The 25923-nt window shown below is 41.6% G+C and overlaps 2 protein-coding genes across 2 annotated transcripts in view; both read right to left on the minus strand.

Annotated features, from left to right (window-relative positions):
- The window catches only part of LOC107103522, a 29169-nt gene extending 26236 nt beyond the window's left edge, over positions 1 to 2933 (minus strand). The window contains exon 1 of the mRNA XM_015403254.1: positions 2534 to 2933. Within this exon, the coding sequence (XP_015258740.1) occupies positions 2534 to 2778 (245 nt within the window). The 5' untranslated portion in view covers positions 2779 to 2933. The remainder of the gene's footprint in view (positions 1 to 2533) is intronic.
- Positions 2934 to 2950: 17 nt separating this feature from the next.
- Positions 2951 to 6493, minus strand: LOC107103520. The gene is made up of 4 exons (XM_015403253.1): positions 6467 to 6493; positions 5480 to 5511; positions 3094 to 4060; positions 2951 to 2965 (listed from the first exon to the last, which is right to left on the minus strand). Exons 2-4 carry the CDS (start codon positions 5488 to 5490, stop codon positions 2951 to 2953), a joined length of 993 nt encoding a protein of 330 aa, XP_015258739.1. The 5' UTR covers positions 5491 to 5511; positions 6467 to 6493.
- Between the last annotated feature and the right edge of the window lie 19430 nt (positions 6494 to 25923).

The following is a 25923-nucleotide window of genomic DNA, read 5'->3' on the forward strand; positions in this document are numbered from 1 at the left end:
TTGACTGTATGATCTGGTTGAACTGTAAAGTGCCTTGAGATGACATGTGTTGTGAATTTGGCGCTATATAAATAAACTGAATTGAATTGAATCAACCAGAGCTCCAGGGATGGCGCCCGTCACAAGCGGAGGACAATCTCCTTCTCAGATTCATCACATCCCTCTGTGGTCGGACTGAACTCTAAACCAGGTCAGTGACTATTGCTCTTAGTTGTTATCGGCCCTTTTTGTAGTCCCTGACCTGAGTTTCTGTTTCTACAGAGGATCCAGTTTGTCCCCTCCAGCTGACGAGCTAAATGTTTGAACTCATTCGGATATGCCTGTTTGAATATTGGGTCCAAGGTTTCCAGCCTGACACCCGACACAAATGGTGGATCAACATGCTGTTTGGACAGCAATGTTATTGACCAGGTGTGCCTTGGCAACAATAAAATGCTGCTCTGTCTTGATCTTCCCTGATAACTGACCTTAATCATTCACTTCATTCACCTGCTTAAATCTGCCCGCTTTCTAATCAACGCTCATCTTATCCAGCTGTGTCTGCTCCTTTATATTCGGCTCAGCCCAGCTATCTGGGCCAGATCATTGTTTGTCTGTTTTTGTTGGTTTGAGTTAGTCCAAGGTTAATGTCCTCATTGCCGGAGGCCAGTGGGTTGAGAGGTTTTTAGTGTTTGTCTTATCTCCTGGTCCTGTCCTGGTTCCTAGGTGGAGACCAGTTTAAATTATCTGCAGTTATCCTGGTACCATGTCTTGTCTCTGTCCCTCAACCACTGATCCTGCATATCTGCATCTGTGCATTTCTGTCTAAGCTTAACGCATGGAACTTTTAACCTGCCTTCATGCCCTGTGGATTCCTGGAACACTGGATCTGTCTGTTTCTGTGCAGATTAGAACCCCTGACCGACAGATCCACAGCTCTGCACTTCTGTTCTGTAATGTTTTATGTTAATAAACCTTTTGAGCTTTTTCACTGTCTGCCTTACCTTGTATGCTGGGTCCGTCTGTCTGGTTTTATGACAGCCAAAGAGGTGAAACTGGCACCTCATTCTTATACTTAATGTAAATGTTTCATCCTAATTTTTCTGCTTTAAGGAGTTCCTATCTATGCTTCAATTAATCAGTAATAGCATTTGTCTAAATCTATGATTTATAAATCTTAAAATTCCAAACAAAACTTATATTTAAGTTTATTGATTTTGAAAAGCTTCAGAGATGCTGAAAGCAGGAGATTTCTTTTTACCGTATTCTTTCCATATAGGAGTTTATGAAACAAATTATGATAATAACTGGCAGAGATAGGGGTGAGGATTGGATGCAACCAATGTGCCTGAAGGCTACGAGAATAATTTGTCTCTCTGTTTACCACATTCTGCCCCATTTTTCAAATAGTCTTATGCTAAATTCACACCACATGCAATTGAAGCAGCAGAAGAAGTTGGTCTACATGCAAAGTCAATGGTTGATGCAAATCTAGGTATACCAAAAGGTCCTGCAGCAATTTTCGAGCAGCAGGAGCAGTGCTTCTCGGTGCATCTGAGCACCTGAAGCAGTACCTCAAGAGCTACTGAGCATCTGCGGCGCGTGCCGTGCAAGCCCAAGCAGCAGATGTTGGAGTGGGAAAACTTTTGCTGCTCTACATCAGCCAATCAATGAAGCTGATCTAGGAGTTGGGAGCAGCACTGCTGATGCAAAGCTCTATGATTAGTCTCCCCTGAAACCATTTATTAACGCCTAAATTAATTTAAAATGTTGAAACCTATGTTTGCTTTTATTATCCTGGTGCCTGCAGTTTGTACCACATACCTGAAAAACACTAACATCTGCTTCCAACATCTGCTTCTGGTTGAGGGCCTGAGGCAGCTGCTGCTGGGGATTCCCAGTGACAGTGCAGCGCCGGTATGTGGGGGTCTGAGCGGCTCCCACAGAGAAATATTTGAAGGCAAGTTTGGATGAACTGACTGCACAGACCATGGTTTCAGGAAGACTTTCTCACTCAAAAATATATTAAAACTACTTTTTACCCGCTGATTACAGCTAATATAGCAAAGCTGCTCTCTGGCATTGAACACAGAAGCAGCAGAACGATCAGAGGCATCTGGACTCACTTTACGGGACGTCTGACCTTAATGTGGACAAGCATCAGAAATGAAGCAGCAGAAGCTTTTTTGCTGCCCAAAGCCTGTGCAGTGTGAACGTAGCATTAAAGCAGGCCATCTGATTTAATCTCATTTAAGCACAGGTTATAAGAATGACTTAACAAAGTGACACAGAAGAACAGGAAGAATAACACAGGGAGTACAGCGCTACAGCATCTAGAATTGTTTTAATTCTTTTTTTTTTTTTTTTTACATATGAATGAGCGAGATTATCACTTTTTAATGACTAATACCTGTCTTTAGGTAGGGGTTAAATTTTGCTTAAAATAGAAACAAAAACCAACTACATATTAATCAATCTAAATGAACAAATTATATGCATGCAGTGTTTGTTTAGAGTTTTTTGTGTTTAGATTTTTTCTGTAGTTTTGACTTACCTCTCTATCAGCGCTGCTCTGGTTCTGTCATCCATCTTGTTCATCTCCTCCAGTTTCTTCACCTTTTCTTGGTCTCCTCTCTCCTTCATCTTCTGGATCAGAAAGTCCAGCAGGACATGAGTGGAAGTAATGTTTGCTTCCACTGTGTTAGTCTCATACAATTTAACAGCAAGCTGATAGGCTTCATCCAACAGGAGGATCTTCTTTACTGACAGATGTTTCATTTCTTTTACAAGATTTTCCATCAGACTAAACCTCCTCTCACCAACTGCCAGATTTTGTTCATACTTCTGTGCCACTGTTCTTTTAGTGATTTGGACTTTTCTGGTTTTGATCACATATTTCTGGTTGTCTTTGACATGATAAGCTGCGGGACACTTGTTGCTGCATGAAGTACAGTTTCCATCTTTTATGACTTCACACCTTTCTGGACTTAAGCCCATTGTACATCCAGGATAGTGACAGTTCTCCTCACAGACGGTGCAGTAGACAGCTGCTTCAGAAACCCACCCGGTTGGACCCGATTTAAATGGTTTTAGAGTTTTAAAAACTTCTGCTACCTCTGCAGTAAACTGCCCAGTTTTATTCTGTTCATTGTGTTTCTTTAGGGCTTCATCTATCATGTTTATATCTCTCTGCTTTAATTCAGTGAACCTGATTCTTTCGTCCAGGTTCTGGATGCAGGCGGTCAGTCTGGCCCGTTCTTTCAGGGTTTCATTCATTAGCTCTTTATATTTTGGGCTGATATCTTTCAAGTAAGTCATGAATCGACCAAATCCTCTCTCTGAGACTCTCCATGCATTCTCTAAGCCAATCTCATTTTCTTCGTTTCTCTGGATCTTCTGCTGGTTATTGAACATGAAGTAAATGATCTGGTTCTTCTCATCTTTAGAACATTCAATGTTTGCCTTCTCTAGAGCTTTAAGGATCTCGCGTGGAGGCATTCCATCAGAGTGGGTGATCAAAGCTACGGTGTTTTCTGGTCCAACCAGAGAAACCACTGAATTAAAGATGTACTGCAGTCGATCACTGACTAGATGATCAGTCGCCTTCATCACCAGACCCACTGCATGAAGGTCAGGAACTCCCCCCTCTGGCTGAAACAAGCTGAATAACCTCTGACTGACTTCATCATCATGTTGGATCCCTCTGGTGTCTCCATATCCAGGAGTATCAATGATGGTCAGAGAGAATGGCAGAGTTTGATCTTCAAACCCAAAGATCTGATAGACGACCACATCTGACTTCTGACTTCTCTGCTCTTCCTCCACAATCTGAAACCAGACTTCATCCTCAAACTTCACCCCCATGGCGTAGTTGACCAGAGCGCTGATCAGAGTAGATTTTCCTCTTCCTGTCTCACCAATAAGTAAGATGGTTATGTTTGGCTTCTCATTTTTCCTGCCAACAGTGAATTTGGTCAGATTTCCAGTCTTCTCTGTATTCTTTGGCAAATCATAGATGGCAGGACATTCTGAATCGATCTTATGACTGTTGGCAATGATTTTATCAAAGATTTTTTCTTTCCTGTAAAACATGTAAAATATTCAGTTAATGGCAGTGCTGTAAAGGCGAATAACAAAGATGTGGTACTCCATTTAATGTCAAATATATCAGAAGAATATGCTTAGAATATTTTTCTACAGATCAGATTGATATTGATTTAAATAAAAAGAGCAAGAAAACAAAGACATTTCTAAATCAGATGTATTTGACCCACTTCAATGAATGAAAATTGAAGAAAGATATAAAATAGAAACACTTTAAAACAAAGAACCCATAACATTGTCTTATTATTTCAAGGAGCTCATTATGGTTTCCTTGAAATATAATTTTTCTTATTAAATAAAATGAAGAAAGTGTTAATACATTTGTCACTTTATATAAATTTCTGTTCCTCAGAGGCTTTGCCCCTCCTCGCCTTCCTTAAAAAACAGAATCGCAACATGAAGCTGTGGAGCCGCCATGCTTTATGATAGCTGATCAGTTTTATTCTTAACATTTGTATCCATGTATTTTTTTTGGATATGGCTAACTTAACAGTTTAATTGGAGGGTCTATTTGAAAGCAAACATTTTTTAGTCAAGCTTAATGATGTCAGTTTTAAAACAGGAGCTTCTTGATCATTTCTAAATCTGAAACTGGGTTATTATTGCTTTATGTTTTTTTTGTATTACTTATTGCTGCAGATAAAAGTTATTGACCATTTAAGGGTAAAGGTTTGTAATTTGGGTACAAGAAACAAAAAAACTGATGTTACATTTATATTGTGTTTGTTTTATCATTAGCAATTTTTTGTATCATGATATTTCTTTCTACCATTCAGTGAAAACTATAATTTAAAGACATTTATGGGACATACATTTGCATTACATTACCTACGGGCATAGCAGTCAAAGCAAGTATGTGAACCATTAAGGTTTGATAAGATGACCTGTTAGCAGGCTGTGGTTGGCAGATACTTAACCCTTAACTCTAAACATAAGATCTCCTAATTCATAACTGACATATTCTCTAAACATCCAAGTCTTAAAAGACAAAGTCCCCATTTTAAATCTGGGGGCGTCAGTCTGTGGGAGGGGCGCTTGAACTCAGAACCTCAGGTTTTCAAGCTCTATCCCCTAATGAGGAAACCTAACATTGGAGCTGTTTTGCTATAGCCTGATTTCCTGATCATGTTCTGTCTCTTGTCTGCTGAGTGCGCCTGTTCCTGTCTTTGCTTAGTGGAAAAAGCACGTTTTTTTTAGTGTTTCATAGTGTTCCTGTAATCCTGACGTGTTCTGCCTCTCAACCACTGAGCTTGCCTGTTCCTATCTGAACCTTCTGTCCTGAGTTCTCTGTGGACTCCTGGACCAGCAAAATATGATTAAAACCATATTTATCTGCATTTTAGATTTTTGTTTCTTTAGATTACACACTTTATACCTCTATTTCAGTCATACTCACTTTGTTGCCATGGTAACGCCCCAAGCAGAAATCTGAGTCAAAACACATCAAAAACATGAATTTTATCTTTCCACAGGATGACAAACAAGCACAAAACAGACATAAGTCTTTAAAGTCATTTAACAGTAGATTTAAAACCAATAAAGCAAATATAAAAAACATCCTAATCACATAAAATTAAATACTGGAGTAAAGAGCCCAGATTGTTGCAAGTAATTAATCACCTTCATATCAGACTTTTATATGTTTTTTAATGTTCAGGAACCTCCTATTTTCATTTGTTTAAAATTTAATTTGAATGAGCCAAGATTAAATTTCTGGACAAAATGTTTCATTTCCTCTCTGGACCATATTTGGTCCCTCATTCCCAGACTTGTTCTAGAGAGGAACTTCAAACCACATTTAGCCATTGAAGGTGGGAGGCTCTTTCAGAACACGCCTCATCTTAGAGCTCTAACTATTAACTCTTAATCATAACCGACCTCTTGTCACTATAAATCAGTGGACCTATCTATTCTACTATAGATTAGGGATCACTGCTGAAATTTTAATCTTTAAATATGTGTTGCAGTACATGAAGGACAGAATATCAGAACCATGTGAAGTTAACCAATTTTTTTATTTATTTGTTTGTGTTAATTCTGAACCAATTTTTTTTTTTTTTACATTTAGGAGAGTCTGTCGACCACAGGGCTGGTTGGTTTCATGCTAAGAGGCTTTTGTTCTGAAATATTTGATTACCAGTTTAGGCTCATTTATATTCAGAACCTTTTGCTTTGTTTTCATATCCTGATTTATTAGACAAACTATAAGAAAACTGTTAAACTTGTTATCTGTCTACAAATTTGATCACTAAGAAACAAAAATAATTGTAAAATAACACATTTCTAAAAGGAACATTCATTACCTTTTAAACAGTTTAATCTTTTCTAAATTATCTGTCTGTAGTATCTATAGTACTTCAGCTCTTTGCTGCAGAGATCTTACCTTTCAATGGTGGTCTGGAAACAATTTACCGCACTGAGCTCCACAGAGAACGAGGAAGAGTCAGATTTCTCCTTTTATTCTTCACCCTGGAACAGGTGGAACCTGTTATCATGTGACGTCTTATGAACTGTGAACTGGATCCTGCTCCTACATGTCTTTATGCTGCAATCATAATGAGAAACAACAGACTAACAAAAAGGCAATGGTCATAAATGAAACTCTTAAACAGCTGATTTTCTGATTTAACAACTTGTTTAACTGCAGGCATTTGATCAATTTAGATTTTTAAAATTCATATATTTATATATATATATTTATTTTCAAGATTTTCCGACAGGACAAATATTCCTCAGTGACTGGAGGAAAGAAGTCAAATTAATTCATGTTAGGCTGTTGAGCTTCAATTAGTCCATTTACAACCAAAGTTAGTTGCTTAAGTTTACAGTAGGGTTAAACTGGTTTGACTACATAATGTTTCAGGTGTGGCTCCAGGAATGGTTAAAATTCATGCTTCCTCAGCGTTTGACATAGAGTAGTAGAGAAAAACTAGAGAAAAAAATTCCTGCCATTTCAGAGGATAAATGTAATGCAATACATTGTTTTTGCAGCAGTAATTTTATTACTGTTGTATGCTGTTAAAAACAAAACATAAATACCTTCATTTGGGCCCAACAGTGTTATTTATTCCTTTAGCTATTTATATCATTAGCTATACTGAATCATGGGAAAGTATATTTACTTGTGATTCTAATTCATACTGGCGGTAATGCATGTGACACCTAATGTCCCAGGGAAGAACAGAAGGCTCTAAAAGTAAAAGGTCTTCTTTATACTAATTCTCCTGCCACACTGTAGAGAAGATGAAAGTGGACCTCTGATGTTAACAGATGTAATGTACATTGCCAGAGAATACAGATTTTCAGCAGAATAATTCATGTTTAGGTTACATTGCTGTTTTGTTTTGATAGAGATATATCACTGCTGCTGATGAGTCCACATACAGCCTTCAGACGAGTCCATGACTCCTTTTACTTGGTAAATAGTTCAGTTTTTTTTCTTATTTTTGAACCTATACCTTTATTCCCTCATTCACCAAAACCATTTCTAGTCTAAAATTTACAATCATAGAGGGTAATATTTTGTTTTGATTATGAGTTTTTCAAGTCTACCACCCAAACAAAATGTTTATTGTTGCAGTAGATGTCTCTAGTTTTGTGTGTTGGATGATTAGCATCAATTAAAGAAAAGATTGTCTGCGAGGGCAAACAGCCCACATTCTTGTCAAGCCTTTCCTTGTGTGTAAACACACACAGAGACACTTATGTCTGAAGTATTTTCGGTTCAAGACACAGAAATACAGACAAATCATTGGTTACAAGTCGAGCGGTTTCTCGCTCTCTTTACACACTTGATTTTTGCCACACCTCATACAGTGGAGGACCAACTCTGCCATATTTAAAAATAAATACAGCAATAAAAAAATGCTCAATGAAAAAAAAGCATACAATTAATTGCCACCAAAAATACAATAAACAAATAAATGTTAGCAGAAATTAAATTATACAGTAAGACATAAATGTATATAACTATTTTAATTAGCTTCTTTATTTATTTGCCTTTGTAATAATTACCTTATTTATTTTTTTTGTCCTTTATAATCTTCAACTTTATTTCTTAATTACTTAAATTTTTAAGTATTTATTTATGTGCATGTTATAATATTATTGTCTGTTTTATTCTTCCTTTGTATTTTTTTTACCCTAGTTATTTCTTCAACGCTATTTATTTCTGCCTGCCCTTTTTACATTTCTTACTGCATTTCTGTCTTATTATGCAAATGAGGAGGGGGTGTGTCTCTAGAAGTGGTGATAGTGGTGTTGGATGTAGGAGTTTGCCCTGAAATCGAAGGGTTGACGGTTCAAGCCCCGACTCGGACTTTCAGTGTCATTGTGTCTTTGGGCAAGACACTTCACCTGCATTGTCTACTGATGGTGGTCAGAGGGCCCGGTGGCGCCAGTGTACGGCAGCCCCGCTTCTGTCAGTGAGCCCCAGGGCAACTGTGGCTACAATGTAGCTTGCCACCATCAGTGTGTGAGTGTGTGTGTGAATGGGTGAATGTATGTAGTGTAAAGCACTTTGGTCAAGTCTCCTGACTTGAATAAAGGCGCTATATAAGTACATGCCTTTTACCATTTACCATTTAGGAGTATTTACTCTCCTAGAGAGTAAATAAATGTAAGTATTTGTTTATTCTATTTTTTGGTGGCAATTAATTGTATGCTTATTTATTTACAGAGCATTTATTTCTGTGTTTAATTTTAAATATGGCAGAGTTTGTCCTCCATATTCCTCTGCCATTTGAGATCCACAAATGAGTCAACATATTCTCATTATCAGTTCGTATGAAATCGTACGAAAAGTTATGCACACTATTTCGTACGTTTTTCCTCAAAAACCTACATCAGTGCGCATGCGCTGGCAGACAAAAAAAAAAACTGATCCGCGGACGGACATAAAACTGGGAAAAACAGTGCAATAATTACTTATTCATGTCTCTAACTACGTTGCTTGCTGTTTTATATCTTAGGGTTAGAGTCAGGGTCAGGGTTAGGGCTAATTGTAATTTATATTTTATGTTCGTGAGGTGCGTCAGATGCGCATGCGCATACGACGAAAAAAAGTCCAAAACGTACGAAATTACGGTGCATTCGTACGATTTCATACGAACTCATAATGAGAATATACTGAATGAGTGAAGGATATGTATGTGTAATATCTGGATTTGCTGCCCTGAGCGCAGGCTCACAGGCTGCCTCTTCATGCTGCGGGAGTTCAGCACAATTTGCTGCACCTACACCCACTTACCACCAGGTGGCGGTATTGTACTTTACGTGACATTACTGCAGCACGGCCGAAGTTCAATTCACGGCCACTATGCAGCCACTATGGTGGCAGACTCTGCTGGCACCGGCCACTACGCACAGTGTTACGAACTCAGCGACTTTGTCACTATATTAAGCAATTTTCAGACCACTCCAGCGACTCTTTTTCAAAAAAGTGACTAGTGACAAATCTAGCGACTTTTCTGGTGTCACTGGCAGCTTTAAGAGACTCTTAGTTGAAAGCACGTATTGTTCCTACTCTTGTCCTCCAGCGGCAGGTGCTGCTGTGGGGCGCCTCCCCCGTCCCAAACCCGTTCTCCGTACTTCAGCAGGCGAACCTCTCAGAGCTGCAGTCAGAGCCACAGCATGTTACCCTAACAACATCCAGACTGCAACTGAACCGTGCGGATGCGCCGGGATTGACGGCGCAGGTTGATCACGCTGGAGTCAGATCCCTCAGTTGCTGAACCTGCCATAGAGAACCTTGACCAACATGACCCACTCTTTCTGTAAGCAGGCAAGCACAGCACTCTCTATCCTCCCTGTAAAGGTGAAGTCCAAAAGGTGATGTGAGACTGATCGCATACGCATTCTTGGATCCAGGAAGTACTGCCTTATTTTGTACAGAAAGACTTATGAAACGGCTCAATCTGACAGGGAAGAGGCTGGGAATACTCCTGAGAACTATGGGACAAGAAAAAGTTGTGTAGAGCTACATGTTGTCTGGTTTAGAAGTGGCTGGGCTGGATTAAGATAACTTTTATAGTTTGCCCAAGATGTTCACACAGAGGAGCATGCCTGTGCATTAGGGGAACATACCACACTCAAACGATCTCAGAATATGGCCGCACCTTAATGATATCAAAATCCCATTGATTGATGCAGATGTGGATCTTCTGATGGGCACCAACGTACCTCAAGCCCTGGAGCTGTGGGAGGTAGTACATACAGTGGATGGAGGCCCTTATGCAATCAGGACCATCCTTGGTTGGACTGTGAATGGCCCGCTCAGAGGAGACTGCCAGATCAGTGACCCGCATTTAATACCTGACATTAGTGTAAATGGGATCTCTGTTGCCAGGTTTGATGAGCTTTGGGAGAAGCAGTTGAAGGTGGATTTCCCTGAGACCCAGAACAACCTGGGTTATCACAGGAGGATCAGTGCTTCATGCAGTCTGTTTCAGAGTCAGCCAAGCTCGTTGATGGTCATTACAGTATTGGTCTGCCACTAAAGAAAAGACATCTTAAAATACCAAACAATAAGGCAGTTGCAATACAATGTAAATTGAGTTTCAAAAGACGTTTGAATAAAGCTCCATTTTCTTGCTCTGACTACACCACATTCATGCCTGAGATGCTAGCTAGTGGCTATGTAGAGAGAGTTCTAACTGAGCAGCTGGAGAAAGAAGTACAGGTTAAGATAAACAATGTCAATTCTCAAATGCTGAGGTGTTTTCTGTCCATGGAGGATGTGGTTGTGGCTGAGTCAGCAATTATTTGTTTTTGTCAAAGAATAAGGTTTCCAGACGAACTGGCCAACTTGAAGAAAGGACAGAGTGTGATAAGAACGAGTCACCTTTGCAAGCTAACCCCGTACTGGATGATGGTCTTATTAGGGTTAGGGGGCGGCTTAGTAGAGCTTCTATGCCAGTTGAAGCTAAGTATCCAGTTATCCTGGCAAAAGATCTGCACATCTCTAATCTGATCCTCTATCATGTACATGAAATAACAGAACATGGTTGACGAAACAACATGCTGTCCCATCTGCGTCAGAAGTATTGGATTCCTGCCACCTGTGTTGCCATAAGAAGAATTCTGGCCAATTGTGTTATCTGCCGTTGTTTGACTTCTGCTCCTGGACATCAAAAAATGGCTGATCTTCCTCACAACAGAATTACTCCTGATGAGCCTCCTTTCAGTAGAGGTAGTTTGGACTGCTTTGGACCATTTGAAGTCAAGCATGGAAGAGCTGTGGTCAAAAGGTATGGGCTCATTTTTACCTGCCTGGCGATACGAGCCGTACACCTTGGAAGTATTGTCATCTTTAGACACAGACGGTCTCAGAAGGTTTATTGTTCAAGTCCTGGAAATCCATTCAGATAATGGCACTAACTTTGTGGGCGCTGAAGGAGAATTAAGGAAGGCCATAGAAAAGCTTAACCACAAACTCATAAATTATGTACTGCTACAGAGAAGTGTGAAACGGGTTTTCAACCCCCCAGCAGTGTCGTACCATGGAGGTGCTTGGGAGAGGTTGATCCATTCAGTCCGTAAGGTGCTCAACTCTATTTTTAAGACTTAGTCCTTGGATGAAGAAGGCTTGGTTACCATGTTTTGTAAGGCTGAATCTGTTGTTAAGAGCCAATAACAATAACAATTAAATAAAAGCGTCAACAGGTCTCCAAGATCTGGAAGAATGAACTCCCTGCCATCTACTTCTCATCAAGACACAGCCATTGCTGCCACCTGGTGTGTTTGAGAAAGGATGAGTACCCTTGTCATCGGTGGAATGAAGTGCACTACATGGTGGATCTGTTCTGGAATCGCTGGGTAAAGGAGTATGTTCCTGGACTTCAGGAGCGCCAGAAATGGAATACTGCAAAGAGAAATTTCGTCCCTGGAGATCTAGTGATGCTCGTGGATGATATGGCACTGCGCAATACTTGGATTACAGGAAGAATTGTGAACACTGTTCCAGACAAAACTTGACTAGTTCGGATTTTACAGATCAAAACTAACACAAGTTGTTTGGAGAGGCCGTTAACCAAAGTCTGCATTCTGCAGGAAGCAGAGGAGCAGTGGATTATTTGGACATGAACTTTGAGCTTTTTTGAATTTTGAAAGGACTTGCCTGCCTTTATTAGACTGCTTGGACAGAAGGGCATAAATTGGACATTGATGGACTAGTGTTCACTTTGAACTTTCACTGGTTCATGCTATGTCTAAGAGCTTGCGTAATCGAAACTAACGCCTGCTGTTGTAATGTGTTGACTGCTCAATAAAAAGCCCGGCAAGTGTTGAGCCAAGCGAAGATGCAGAAAGTGATTATTCACCTCTGTCTATCTTCCCTTTGCAAAGCACGGTCAGAAAAAATCTTACACTATCTTTGTTTCATTTTTTATAGGTTAAAGTTGGGGAAACTTAACCACCCTAACATCTTGGTGCTGTGACCCGGATCCCAACATACCCGCTTACTGACGGAGGGAGGAAGACACACTAAAAGCTACCGGTAGTCAGTGTCCCATCAGAGGGGGCCTGTTTCAAAGTCCTGAGAAGTGAATACTTCGCCATGCCAGCACCTTAGGTCGAACTCCTTCTGCCAACTACGGATTGACGGGATCCGATACCAGAACAAAGACAGGCAGATGAAGTAAGATTTTTGCCTTTTTTGGGTCAGAGTCCCATGCACTCTAGGGGGGTTGCCCAAGCTTGGATGTGGCTTCAGTTGGTGGCAGGCAGCTGGGGCAGGTTAATCCATAATATTTTGTTAACAGGCTGTAAACTTAGCATATAACTTATAGCTAACTTACATAGCTTGTAACATATATCACAAGATTACTTATCACTTGCTTGTTGTTGGTTGAAGCAGCTCATTTGAATTGGAGCTTTTAGAAGTGTAGTGGGTAAAGGTACCAGGGGACTCACAGGGTTGAGGTCCCTGATAAAAGTGCTCTTGGAGTAAGACTGATAGAGCCATAGGGTAAAGGTACCAAGAAAAAAAAAGGGTTGAAGTCCCTGAGAGAAGCGCTTTTGGAACAAGGCTGTTGGAGCCGTAAGGATACCTAGGTTATGGGATTGGAGTCCCATAACCTGTGTGTAAACCGGTTATAGATATAAATAATAATAATAATAACACAACACAGAGTAGTGAAATAAAAAAATAAAAAATAAAATAACATAAAAATAAATAAATAAAATAAAAAATAGGCCTAAATAAAAATAAAAAAAATAAAAAATGGGAAAACCTCAAAGCAAAGTACCTTTGCATGGAGGAAATGAAAAATATATGGGTCGAATAAACCCAGACCACTTAAAATATCTTGATAAATGGGAAAGGAAATATGGAGTTAGTGGAAAATTAACAGTTGACCAGCGGCAAAATGTGGTGCAAAAACTTGAAATTAGTGTCAGCACTAAAAATGGGGAAAAGAAAAAAGAAAAAGAGGACCAGTTAAAACTTGCAAAAAGTTGGTTAGAGCAGGCCCAAAACCGGCGTGAGGCATTAAAAAAAAGCAGAAGATAAAAATAATAAGTTTAAGCCTCCCTATTCTGATCAACAAAACCAGGTGATGTTTGTCCGTCCAGAGGACAATGAAATTGTTCAAAGAAGGCCTACTGCCTCTCCAACTAACCAGGAGTCAGCAGATGTGCCGCAAAGTAATGAAACTGGAGCTGATGCTGCTCCAGAACGATCAACAGCAGAAAAACAAGAAGTAAAATGCGAACAGAAATACCAGCATGGTTATGATACCCGACGAAGGCTATAAACTGATGACTCCACCGGCCAGTCTCCTTATAAAAAATTAGCTACAGAACTCGGTGAACTGTCTGAGGAATTTGATAGAATAATGCCTTTGATAGAAGTCCCAAGTCCCCTATCCAACAATGCACAGGACAGAACAATGCTAGTGTTCAGACCATGGACTTTAAATAAAGCAAAAAGTGCAGTTGAAGGTCTCACTAGTCCACAGGAGGATGTTGAACAGTGGATTTTAGGAATGGAATGAATTTATATAACCTACAAACTAAATGGACAAGAATTTGGACAAGCACTGTTTTGTGCTGTTGGTCCTACTCTGTGGGGACGAATAGGTAGCCAGTACACAGGGAGAGATCAAAATGGTGGAGTTAATCCTTATGGCCAAGGAGATCTCAATGGAACAGTTAGAACAGCTTTACAGACTCAGTGGGCTGTTTGCAATGCCATGCTCATTGAATTTAAAAAGAGGGCTGATTATGCCCATTTGTCCACTGTATTACAAAAATCAGGAGAAAATGTGGATGATTACAAAATTAGATTTGAAAAAGAATTCAGAGCTCACAGTGGCATTCCTTATGATGCTGATAAGGACAGTACCTATCAGGCACAGCTTAAAAATGGTTTAATGAATGGGTTCCAGGCACACATTAGTTCCTGGATCAGAAAGCATTTGGTAGAGCACAGAACAGCTGATGTTGTAAGGATAATGGAGTATGCTAGACATGCAGCTGAAGTTACCAAGGAAACAGGGAAGTGGAACTGGAGGCAGAGGAGAAGTGTTTTACACTAACCAAGATGAGTTAGAACTGTTTGTGAGAGAAAATAGATGACGAGGTAGAGGTGGCCAGCGCAGGGGTGGTAGCAGATTTAGAGGTCAACAGAGAGGTCAAGGAGGATGGAATATAAAATATCAGAGGAACCAGAAATATGATGAAGGTTGTTTTAATTGTGGATCAAAAAACCACTGGGCGAAAGACTGTCCTCACAGTGCAGAACAGTCTTATCTCAGAGGTAACAGGAAAACCATTTCACTGAGGCGTGACTAGATGAAGAATCAGCTGATGTTTTTGGTGCTTTGGAGTTGCTAAATGCCTTGACTGTTAAGCCATATGTTGACATTTTTGTAAATGGCAGGAAGGTGACATTTCTGTGATACTGGTGCATGTAGAACTTGTGTTAAAGATGATTTAAAACTGAAAAAATCTCATGATTCCATTTGGGTCAAAGCAGCCAACGGACAGGTTACCAGATAGTGTTTTTCACAAAAGGCTAAAATTAGGGATCCCATTTCTGGGAGGGAATGTTATTCCTCAGTTGTCTTGTCCCCATCTTGTCCTATTGACCTGTTAGGCAGAGATTTGATGGAGCAATTAGGGATAGCCGTATTCCCTGTTAAAGGAGGCATGACTGATGAAAAAGTTGAACAGGTGATGCTCACCTCATGAACCGAGGGTCCTGTTTATTATGCTTTAAACACCTGGAACAAAAGGGACCCATTCTGGCTTTCTAATTTCATGCAAATGGCTAAACAAACCCTCACTAAGCCAGAACATGAAATGCCCCTTAGTCAACTCCATGTCACTATGAATATTTCTCAAAGTCCAGACACAGACTATGCACAGCAATTTTTGAGAAACGGTGTTGTCCCAATTAGCTGTCTATATTTATACACTGATGGAGTCTTATTTGCTGCTGCAACTGTTTTGTTACCTTCAGTGCTTCAACCTTTGTACAGATTCCCATGGCTGCCACATATATCACTTTTCCGTTCTAGTGAAACAGTGGAAAGACAGTGGCCCCCATTTACAAGTAGCAGATGCAGCTACAGATTACACACCTCCAAATCACTGTGGCTGTTGCTTTAGCGTTTCAACTGGCCTAAGCAGACTTGAGCTTAAATATGTTGTCGACTCACAGACCAGAGTACATGAGTTAGAGTGACAAACTCAACTTTTTCTAACTGAAACAGAGGAACTGGATTTACAGAATGTTCCTCAGCAGTTATGGTTAATGGGCCAAACAGATGTAGTTCTAATTACAACGATTTCTCCAGTTACCATTCAACCAAAATCACAACGGAGGCCCAGAATAAAACAGCACCCTCTAAAGAAGGAAGCACAGGAGGGTATCAGACCAGTTGTAAAAAAAATTACTCATGGCAGGAAAAATTAGACCATGCCCTGATTCCCCATGCAATACTCCCATCTTTCCAGTCCAAAAGGCTAATAAAAAAGATTGGAGAATGATTCAGTACCTGTAAGCTTTTATCAAGCTGTACAGACCAGAGCCCCTAATGTTCCTAATCCGCACACTCTGTTAAACACTTTAAGCCCCAAAAACAAGTATTTGTCGGTTATTGATTTGAGTAATGCTTTTTTCTCAGTACCAATTCATCCTGGCTCTCAATACTGGTTTGCTTTCACATTTAAGGGTAGAAAGTATACATATACCAGACTTCCCCAAGGCTTTGCGGATAGCCCTACTATTTTTACCCAAGCTATTCTGGCATGCCTGGATGATTTTGTTCCCAAATGTGACAGCCAGATTATTGTCTATGTAGATGACATTTTAGTAGCAGCAGAAACAGAGGATGGTTGCAGAGCGGATTCCCTCCAGTTACTGCTTCACCTCTGCAAAACAGGAAATAAAGTTTCTAAAGATAAGTTGCAATGGGTGAGACAGGAAGTTCTTTATTTAGGTCATTTATCGTCTGCTGATGGAAAATGTATTCAAGAAACAAGAAAAAAGGCCATTGCTGATCATCCAAAACCAGTTATAAAAAAAACAGATGATGGCTTTTCTCAGGCTGTGTAATTATTGCCGAGCTTGGATCCCTCACTTTGCTGAAAAAACACAGCCATTGCTAGATTTGATCTACTTTTCCCCTATAGCAATAACAGACAAAATACAATGGAAGTTTGAGGGTGAGCAAAAGTTTGTGGAACTTAAAAAGGAACTTATGTCATCCACAGTTTTGTCTTGACCTGACTACCAAAAACCTTTCCATCAGATGATCGACTGTAAAGACGGTTTTATGACCTCTGTGTTATTGCAAGAACATGGTGGCAAGAAAAAGCCTATAGCTTTCTACTCTAAACGGCTGGAACCTGTAGCCCAAGCTCTCCCAGCAAGTCTACAGGCTGTGTGCGCAGCTGCAACAGCTGTAGAATGCTCATTAGATGTTGTCCTGTACCATCCACTCACATTACATGTCACACAGGCAGTGGATGTTTTACTATTACAGGCTAAGATGAATTTCCTGTCACCAGCTAGACTTCTCTCATGCACAGCCATTCTCTTATCCCAACCTCACATCCATATTAAGAGATGCACAACATTGACTCTCGTGCTCTTTTGAATCTAAGACAGGGAAATTCCTCTGTAGCGGATTTCTCCATCAACTTCCGGGTCAAAGCCGCAGCTTCCGGATGGAATCAATGTGCTCTCAAAAGTGCATATTTCAAGGCCTTAAATGACAATATTAAAGATGAACTTGCAACCCTCGACGAACCAGCAACTCTAGAGAAGACTATTAGATTGGATAACAGAATCCGAACTAGAAACAGTTCAAGACAAATGAATCAAAGTTTTTCTGTGTCAGCCCCTGCATCTAATAATGCAACTGTTTTTTCTGGTCCCACAGAACCCGTTTCCAAGCCGAGGTCTAAGACCCAGTCACTCTCTTTGCCAGTTCAGGCCTCTCACGCAGTGGAGACGGAAGCTGAACCCATGCAGGTTGGACATACGAGGCTAACACCTGAGGAAAGGCTAAGACGTTTCAGAGGCAAGTTATGCATCTACTGTGGTGAGACTGGCCATTACATCGCTTCATGCCCAGCTAAGTCAAAAGCTGGGGCCCGTCAGAGGATCTGAGGAGTCTGACGGGCCATTTGAATTCTGAGAAATCTCCTCATCTGATGCTCCCAGCCACTTTGTTTTTCTCAGACCAGAATCTAACGTTATCTGCCTTCATCGATTCAGGCTGTGAACGTAACTTGATAGACTCCAACCTGGTTCAGCAGCTACAAATTAAAACCATTCCTCTAACCCAGCCTCTTAGTGTCTCTGCAATCGATGGGAAGAGACTCCACCAGGTTACCCACCAAACGCAATCCCTCGAGCTGTTAATCTCAGGTAACCATCATGAAACTTTGACATTTTTTGTTCTTCCCTCTGCATGTTCTCCCTTGGTGCTTGGTTTTGAGTGGCTGGAACGACATAATCCCCATATAAACTGGGCTGATCGCCATATCGAGTCATGGTCGACCTCATGTCACGAAACGTGCCTTCGTTCTGCAGCTCCCGCTGTAAGGTCTCCTAGAGGCGGGGGGAGATGGACTCTCCTGACCTTACTTCTGTCCCTTCTGAGTACCATGATCTGGCTCCTGTCTTCAGTAAGGTCAGTGCTACATTTCTTCCACCTCACAGACCATATGACTGCGCGATTGAACTATTACCTGGAGCTCCCCTACCCAGCAGTAGACTTTACAATATTTCCAAGCCAGAACGTGAAACTATCGAAAAATATATTAATGAGTTCCCAGCTGCTGGAATAATCCGTCCCTCTTCTTCTCCTTTGGGAGCTGGTTTCCTTTTTGTGGGCAAAAAGGATGGTTCACTAAGACCTTGTATCGACTACAGAGGCCTTAACCAAATAACAGTTAAAAATAAGTACCCACTTCCGTTACTAGCATCTGCCTTTGAACCAGTACAAGGGGCTACTGTCTTCACTAAGCTCGATTTAAGGAACGCTTATCACCTTCTCAGGATTAGAGATGGTGACGAATGGAAGACAGCCTTCAAGACTCCTCTGGGCCAGTTCGAGTATCTTGTCATGCCTTTTGGTCTCACGCCCCTGCATGTTTCCAAGCCCTGGTCAACGATGTCCTCAGAGACTTTTTAAATGTCTTCGTGTTTGTTTACATTGATGACATCCTGATCTATTCTAAAGATCTTTCTGAGCATAAGAAACATGTCTGCCTGGTCCTGCAAAGATTATTGGAGAACAAACTTTTTGTTAAAGCCGAAAAGTGCGAGTTTCATCAACCTTCAGTCACCTTTTTAGGGTTTGTGCTCGAGGGTGGGCAGGTTAAGCCATCTGAAGAAAAGATAAAAGCAGTTTTGGATTGGCCGGTACCTGAAAACCGTAAACAGCTGCAGAGATTCCTGGGTTTCGCCAGTTTCTACCGTCGATTTATCAGGAACTACAGCCAGACGGCTCTTCCTCTAAAAACTCTAACTTCAGTCAAAAAGACCTTCCAGTGGACCCCCGAAGCACAAGATGCGTTTGATAAACTAAAGACCTTGTTTTCCAGAGCCCCTGTGTTAATCCAGCCCGATCCAACCAAGCAATTCATCCACGAAGTGGACGCCTCTGACTCTGGTGTAGGAGCTGTGTTATCCCAAAGACTCGATTTGATCAAAGAGTTCACCCTTGTGCATTTTTCTCTCGTAGACTTTCACCAGCAGAACAAAACTACGACGTTGAGGACCGTGAACTTCTGGCCATCAAACTGGCATTGGAGGAGTGGAGACACTGGCTTGAGGGAGCTGAACACCCGGTTTTAGTATGGACTGATCACAAGACCCTAGCCTACATCCAGTCTGCCAAACAAGCAAACCCTTGTCAGTCAAGGTGGTCTCTTTTCTTCTCTCGATTCAACCTCATTATCTCTTACAGACCCGGATCCAAGAACATCAAACCCGATTCTCTCTCTCGTCTTTATTCCGTTGATCAATCCGAGACGCCTGAACCCGTTCTCCCCGCTTCCTGCACTGTTGGAGTGGTTACCTGGGAAATCACCGACCTCATAAACTCTGCTCTGGCTTCTGAACCTGACCCAGGTAACGGTCCTCCAAACAGAACCTATGTCCCTTCTTCTGTCAGATCTCACCTGATTCAATGGATGCATACAGCCAAGTTTTCCGCTCATCCGGGGGTGAGCAGAACCATCGCCCTAATTTCTAGACGTTTCTGGTGGCCTACCCTGCACAAAGATGTGAAAGAGTATGTTTTGGCTTGCTCTACCTGCGCCAGAAACAAAACCTCACATCAACCACCCTCAGGTCTGTTGCATCCTCTTCCTGTACCTACTCGTCCCTGGTCTCACATCGCCATCGACTTCGTCACTGGTCTCCCAATCTCCCGAGGTATGTCTACAATTTTTACCATCGTCGACCGATTTTCAAAGTCTTGCTATTTGATCCCTCTCAGGAAACTTCTCACGGCCTTCCAAACCGCCCAGCTCCTTGTGAAACACGTATTTCGACTCCATGGAATCCCCCAGGAAATCCTTTCTGGCCGCGGACCTCAGTTCATCTCCCAAGTCTGGAAAGCCTTCTGCGCAGCCCTCAACTGTAAGTCCTCACTCACTTCTGGTTATCATCCACAGTCCAACGGTCAAACTGAAAGAATGAACCAGCAGCTCGAGTCTACTCTCCGTTGTCTGACCTCCAACAACCCCACCGACTGGAGCCAATACCTCACATGGATTGAATATGCCCACAACTCTCTCAAGTCTGCTTCCACCGGCCAGTCACCTTTCCAGGTTAGTCTCGGATATCAACCTCCTCTTTTTCCAGCAGACGAAAGAGAGATTTCGGTTCAGTCTGTCAACCATCACATCCGTCGTTGTCAGCGAGTCTGGAGAGACACCATCGCTACACTCAACCGCTCTTCTAAGACCACCAAGCGCTTCGCAGACTCAAAGAGACGTCCTGCCCCAGAGTACGTCGTTGGTCAGGAGGTATGGCTCTCCACTCGGGACATTCCCCTAAAGGGGATGTCTCGCAAGTTGTCTCCAAGATTCATTGGCCCGTACAAAATTGCCCAGGTTATTAATCCTTCTGCCGTACGCCTGCACCTTCCTTCGAGTCTCCGCATCCATCCCACGTTCCACATCTCCCAGGTTAAACCACTTGTCTCTAGCCCTTTGTGCCCTCCATCCAACTCCTCTCCACCCACACTGGACGTCGATGGACATCCTGCCTTCACCGTCCGCCGGGACTCCCGTCGGCGAGGTTGCGGTTGGCAGTACCTCGTCGATTGGGAGGGCTACGGTCCGGAGGATCGCCAATGGGTTCCTGGCTCCTACATCCTCGATCCATCACTGATTGAGGATTATGAGCGCTCCCTCCCGTCGACATCTTTTGGACCGCCAAGAGGCGGTCGTTGAGAGGGGGGTACTGTTGGGATCTGGAGCTGTACCACTTTTCTCCAGCAGAGTGCGCTGTGGATCCTTCTGAGCTGAGCCTCCAGCACACCTGAGGCGCATCTCGTCATCAGTGGATCCTCCTGTATATAACCTGCCTTCAGACCTTGCCTCAACGCCGCAGTGTTGATCCAGTTTGGTTAGCACCTGAGCCTAGCAAACACCTGAGAATCTAAGCTATCTCTGTTGAGTTCAGATCCTAACTCCTCCTTGTCTCTGCTTCACAGGAATCCTGTCTCCCTTGGAAGCTCTGGATGAGCTTAACCTGCCAAGCCTGCCCTCTGAGCCAAACCTGAAGACTCTTCTCTGGATTCCCCTGCAGCTCTTGGCTAAGAGCTGGAAACCCAAACCAAGGTCTGCCCTCAAGTCAGAAGTAAGACGCTGAAGCGGTTATTGGACTCTGCTGAACTAAACAGTCTCTGGACCCAACAGTTCCTCTCTCAAAGTAAAACCCGGACTCCTCAAGGTATACTTCAGAAACTCTCAAACTCAACTCTTCAGTCCCAGAGCTAACTGAACTGTCATCCTTACAGACTCCAGTGAACCAGTCCCCCGGCCTGAACCAGTTCCAGTGTTATCATTCATGTGCTTGTGCTAAATAAACCTTGTTAAACTTTTCATCAGACTCCGTTGTGTTCTGCATATTGGGCTTTTCTGTACCAATCATGACAGAAAATAAAAGGGGTAACGGAGTGGCGGACCCACCGAAAATGCAAAAAGTAGGTGGTGGAAATCCTGAAGTAAGATGTGTTACCTCTTATTAATAAAATGTAAAAAGGAGGGAGATGTTGGAGTTATTATTATTTCTGTAGTTTTTATCATTTTATTAATTTATATGTTTTATATTGCTCTCAATCATTTGTTTTTCTATGTTACTCTCATCAGTGGAAATAGTGTATGCAGGTCATAAGACGGTCAAATGTTTTGCAAGAATGCTTTCCTGTTTTTCATTTCAGAAACACAGAAGTGGAAGTTCATAACCCCGACACTTTTTTAAAAGCGTATACTGAAACCAGACAAATTCCCTATCTTAAAAGTTCATGCTATGTCTAAGAGATTTTGCGTAATCGAAACTAACGCCTGCTGTTGTAATGTGTTGACTGCTCAATAAAAAGCCTGGCAAGTGTCGAGCCAAGTGAAGATGCAGAGAGTGATTATTCACCTCTCTCTATCTTCCCTTTGCAAAGCACGGTCAGGAAAAGTGTTACACTGTCTTTGTTTCATTTTTTATGGGGTAAAGTAGGGGAAACTTAACAACCCTAACAGTAGCCTCAATTAAAATTATGGTCTTACCTAGAATTAACTACTTATTTTCAATGATCCCAAATAAACCATCACTGGTTTAAATCTATAGATTCTTCCATCTCTAAATGTCTTTGGAAGGATAAACCCCCTTGTATCAGCCTAAATACACTACAGAAAACTAAATACAGAGGGGACTAGATATAAAATATTAACATCAGCTCTTAACTGATGGCATGGTGGGAATTTCTTAAAATATCACTTATCCCATGCAGTCATACACCGATCTGGAATAACCCTGACATTCTACAAAAAAAATAATATGATAAACTTTCTGTACTGGAAGAATAAAGGTATTACATATCTGGATCATTTATTTGAAAGTATGGAGTTTATCACATTTACTAGATAAAATTTGCAATATGGCATTAACAAAAATAAATTCTTAGAATAGGAACAAATTAAAGCTATAATTAGAAAAAAAAATGTAAGCATATTGATGGAGGTTTACAAATTCCAACTAATATATCAGAGTTCCCAGAGTTAAACCCCCCCAAACTATGGTCTAAATTATACAGGACACTGACGAAACTGGATGAAACAATAGCTCTTCCTTTTATGAAATGGGAGGAGGATTTATCAGTCAGCTTTGAACAAAACATCTGGGCTCAGATATGTCTAAGAACTTTTAACATGACTAGAAGCGCAAATTTACAATTAATACAATACAAAATCCTCAACAGAGTGCACTATACAGGTCAAAGATTATTCAAGATGGGTTTTGCACAATTTAACATCTGTCCAGAGTGCACAGGCAATCAACTTAATTATTTTCACGCGTTATGGTTATGCACGCCGGTTCAGAGGTTCTGGGTACAGGTATGTAAGGACCTATCACTGTGCCTGGGTTGTGAAATCTCACATTCCCCTTCAGTTTGCTTGCTGGGTGACTTTGAGAGAAGCTCTCTGGGGAAAAAATCAGTATGCATGGCCTTCACTGCATTATGTATCGCAAAGAAAACTATCCTCATGAATTGGAAAAGTAAGGATAAACTCAGCATCAATCAGTACAGAGATCTGTTGTTGGATCACATTAATCTTGAGACAGCATCTGCATCCCCATCAGACCGATCTCTCTGGGCTCCCTTAATCGGCTCCATCACTTAGTGTAGTTGGGGGCTGTAGGCGCATCCTATGGGGAGCGGGGGCTGGTTCGGGGGTCCTGTGGTGGCTGTGGGGGCGCTCAGAGCGGGGTGCCTGGCGGGTCTGACCTCGGGGTCCCGGCGGTCACTTGCGGTGCTCTCGAGGGGTTCCGTGGTGGCGGACGTGCGTTACTGGCCTGGTAGCTGTGCTGCCACTGGGAGGGTCTGGGGACCCTGGGGCACCTTGCCCATGGGCGGGTGCCCTGGCAGGGTGTCGGGGGTTGGGTTCTGAGGGGAATGCTGCTTGGGGTCTAGGCAGGTCTACGCCTGGCTGTCCGGCCCTGCCGGGGCCTCTAGTGTGCTGGATGGCCTCGGAGCCTGTTGAGTTGGTGGGGGGGCATGGACATTAACACCTTATGGCAGATGCTTATCCCTTTAGGGGTTTGCACTCTGCTAGTGGGGGAAGGGAAGGCAGCGCTGAACACAGAGAAGTAGAGAAAAACTAGAGAAAAAAATTCCTGCCATTTCAGAGGGATCATAATTTACTGTTTTTGCTGCAGTGACTTTATTTCAATATGAAAAACTCACACAAAGAGAAAAGAAAATGAGGAGAAATGTATTGATGCAATTACTTTGTCATTGGCGCTCAGACCTCGGCAGGAAACATAGCGCTGAATTTTGATAGATATGCATGAACAGGAGTAAAGAACAGGGCTGTTTCCCCCTCAGGCCTGAAACTGGTGGTTGAGTGGAGATAGATGAAGTTGGTCAGTCTGTAGACTGCTGGTTAGAGAGACGGTCTGCTGAGCTTTATGGGGAGATCCAGTGGACTGCGTGGGCTGATGCTAGGGCTTCACTCAGAGACCTGGAAGATGGAAGTCCAGTTGGATAACACAGGATGAGAGAACCTGTCCATGATGAGCAAGCATGAAGCGACAGTGGAGAGGAAAAACTCCCTGTTGGGAAGAAACCTCTGGCAGAACCAGGATCAACATGGCGGTCTTCTGCAGTACCGGGTGAGATGAGTCAGGGAACGCAGTAAGAGTCCGGGAGGAATGACGCTCTGATGAAGCTTTAGCTAAGATGGTGGAGGAGGGGCTGGAGGGGGGGTTTAAACGCGGTCATCTGAATGAAGTCACAGCGCATGGCTGTGCATTGGCTAAGTCGCAGGTGGATGTATGAAAAACAATGCGTTTCTTCAGTGGAATTTCCGTCTAGGCTCCATTATGTTGAAAAAAAAATTTAAATAACTTCATTTGGGCCCACAGTCTGATTTATTTCTTTAGTTATTTTTTCTATTAGTTATACTAATTTATGGGAAAGTATATCTACTCACCCCAACGTCCACTTCTTTGTAGAAAATAATCTAAGATTACATTTTAGCCAAATTTACAAATCCATTTTTTTAGTTCTCAAATATTTGTCTTAAAACCACAACAACAGTTGTTATCTTAAATAATAGTACTAGCTTTCTTAAGCAATGCCTTGAATGCATGACCGTGTGTCTGGCTGGATGTTTGTCTGTATTTATTTATTTATGGTGGACACCAAACAGATTTTAACCTGAAGAAACAAATGGACAAAAATGCAATTAGGAAAGTTTTATTGACATGGCATTTGGAGTCTGGCAAAAATATTTTCTTGCTGTAAATGGATATTTGCTTGGAGAAGTAATTTAGGAAAAGGATTAGAGTAGTTTTCTATTAGAGTGGTGGAATAAGCCGGAGGATGAGATAGAGTGAGAAATCCCTGATAGTGAGGAGGGAGATATGCAGAGGTGGGTGAAAGTTTGTCTGGTGAGCAGGAGGGAAGCTGGGCCAGAGGCTAAATGAAGGGGATCTTAAAAGATGATTGGCTAAAGAGGGGGTGTGGTTCCGATGTTGATTGGCTGGAGATTGAACGTGGCACCATCAGCAGGTGGTTCAGGTGAGGCTGATTAGAGTCTTCCAAATTAAATTTTCACTTAAGTTTAACATACATGCGAGTATGTTTATTTAGCTTGTATTTTATTTTGAAATAATTGTGACGCAATAGTGGAGAGTCCTGCTTCTTACTGAACATGAGAAAAGTAAAATACCACAACTTCTAAACTACTTCTAGTTTTCTATGTTGTTATAATGTCATTTTGGAAAACTGTATTATAGTTTAAGGATATCTCTTTAAGGATGAATCTTTTAATGTCTACTATTTAACGTTTTCTGGATCAGAAACTGTCACAATTTTAAGAAAGATCAGACATTTTTTCTAAACATGCAAACTGGTATTAAATAGCAATGATTAGTTACAAAGACAATTTTCTATTTTGGATTATCCTATTTACTGGATTCCGTAAAAGTAAAAAAAAAAAAAAGAACAATCCACTGGACTTGGTTTCCAAGATTTAAAGACGTTTTGCTTCTGCTTCAGGAAGCGAAACGTCTTCAAATCTTGGAAATCAAGTCCAGTGGATTTTTCTTTTTTTTTTTTTTACTTTTACAGAATCCAGTAAATAGGATAATCA

Source organism: Cyprinodon variegatus, unplaced genomic scaffold (genome assembly GCF_000732505.1).
Source record: "Cyprinodon variegatus isolate N-32 unplaced genomic scaffold, C_variegatus-1.0 Scaffold1473, whole genome shotgun sequence".
NCBI lineage: Eukaryota > Metazoa > Chordata > Actinopteri > Cyprinodontiformes > Cyprinodontidae > Cyprinodon > Cyprinodon variegatus.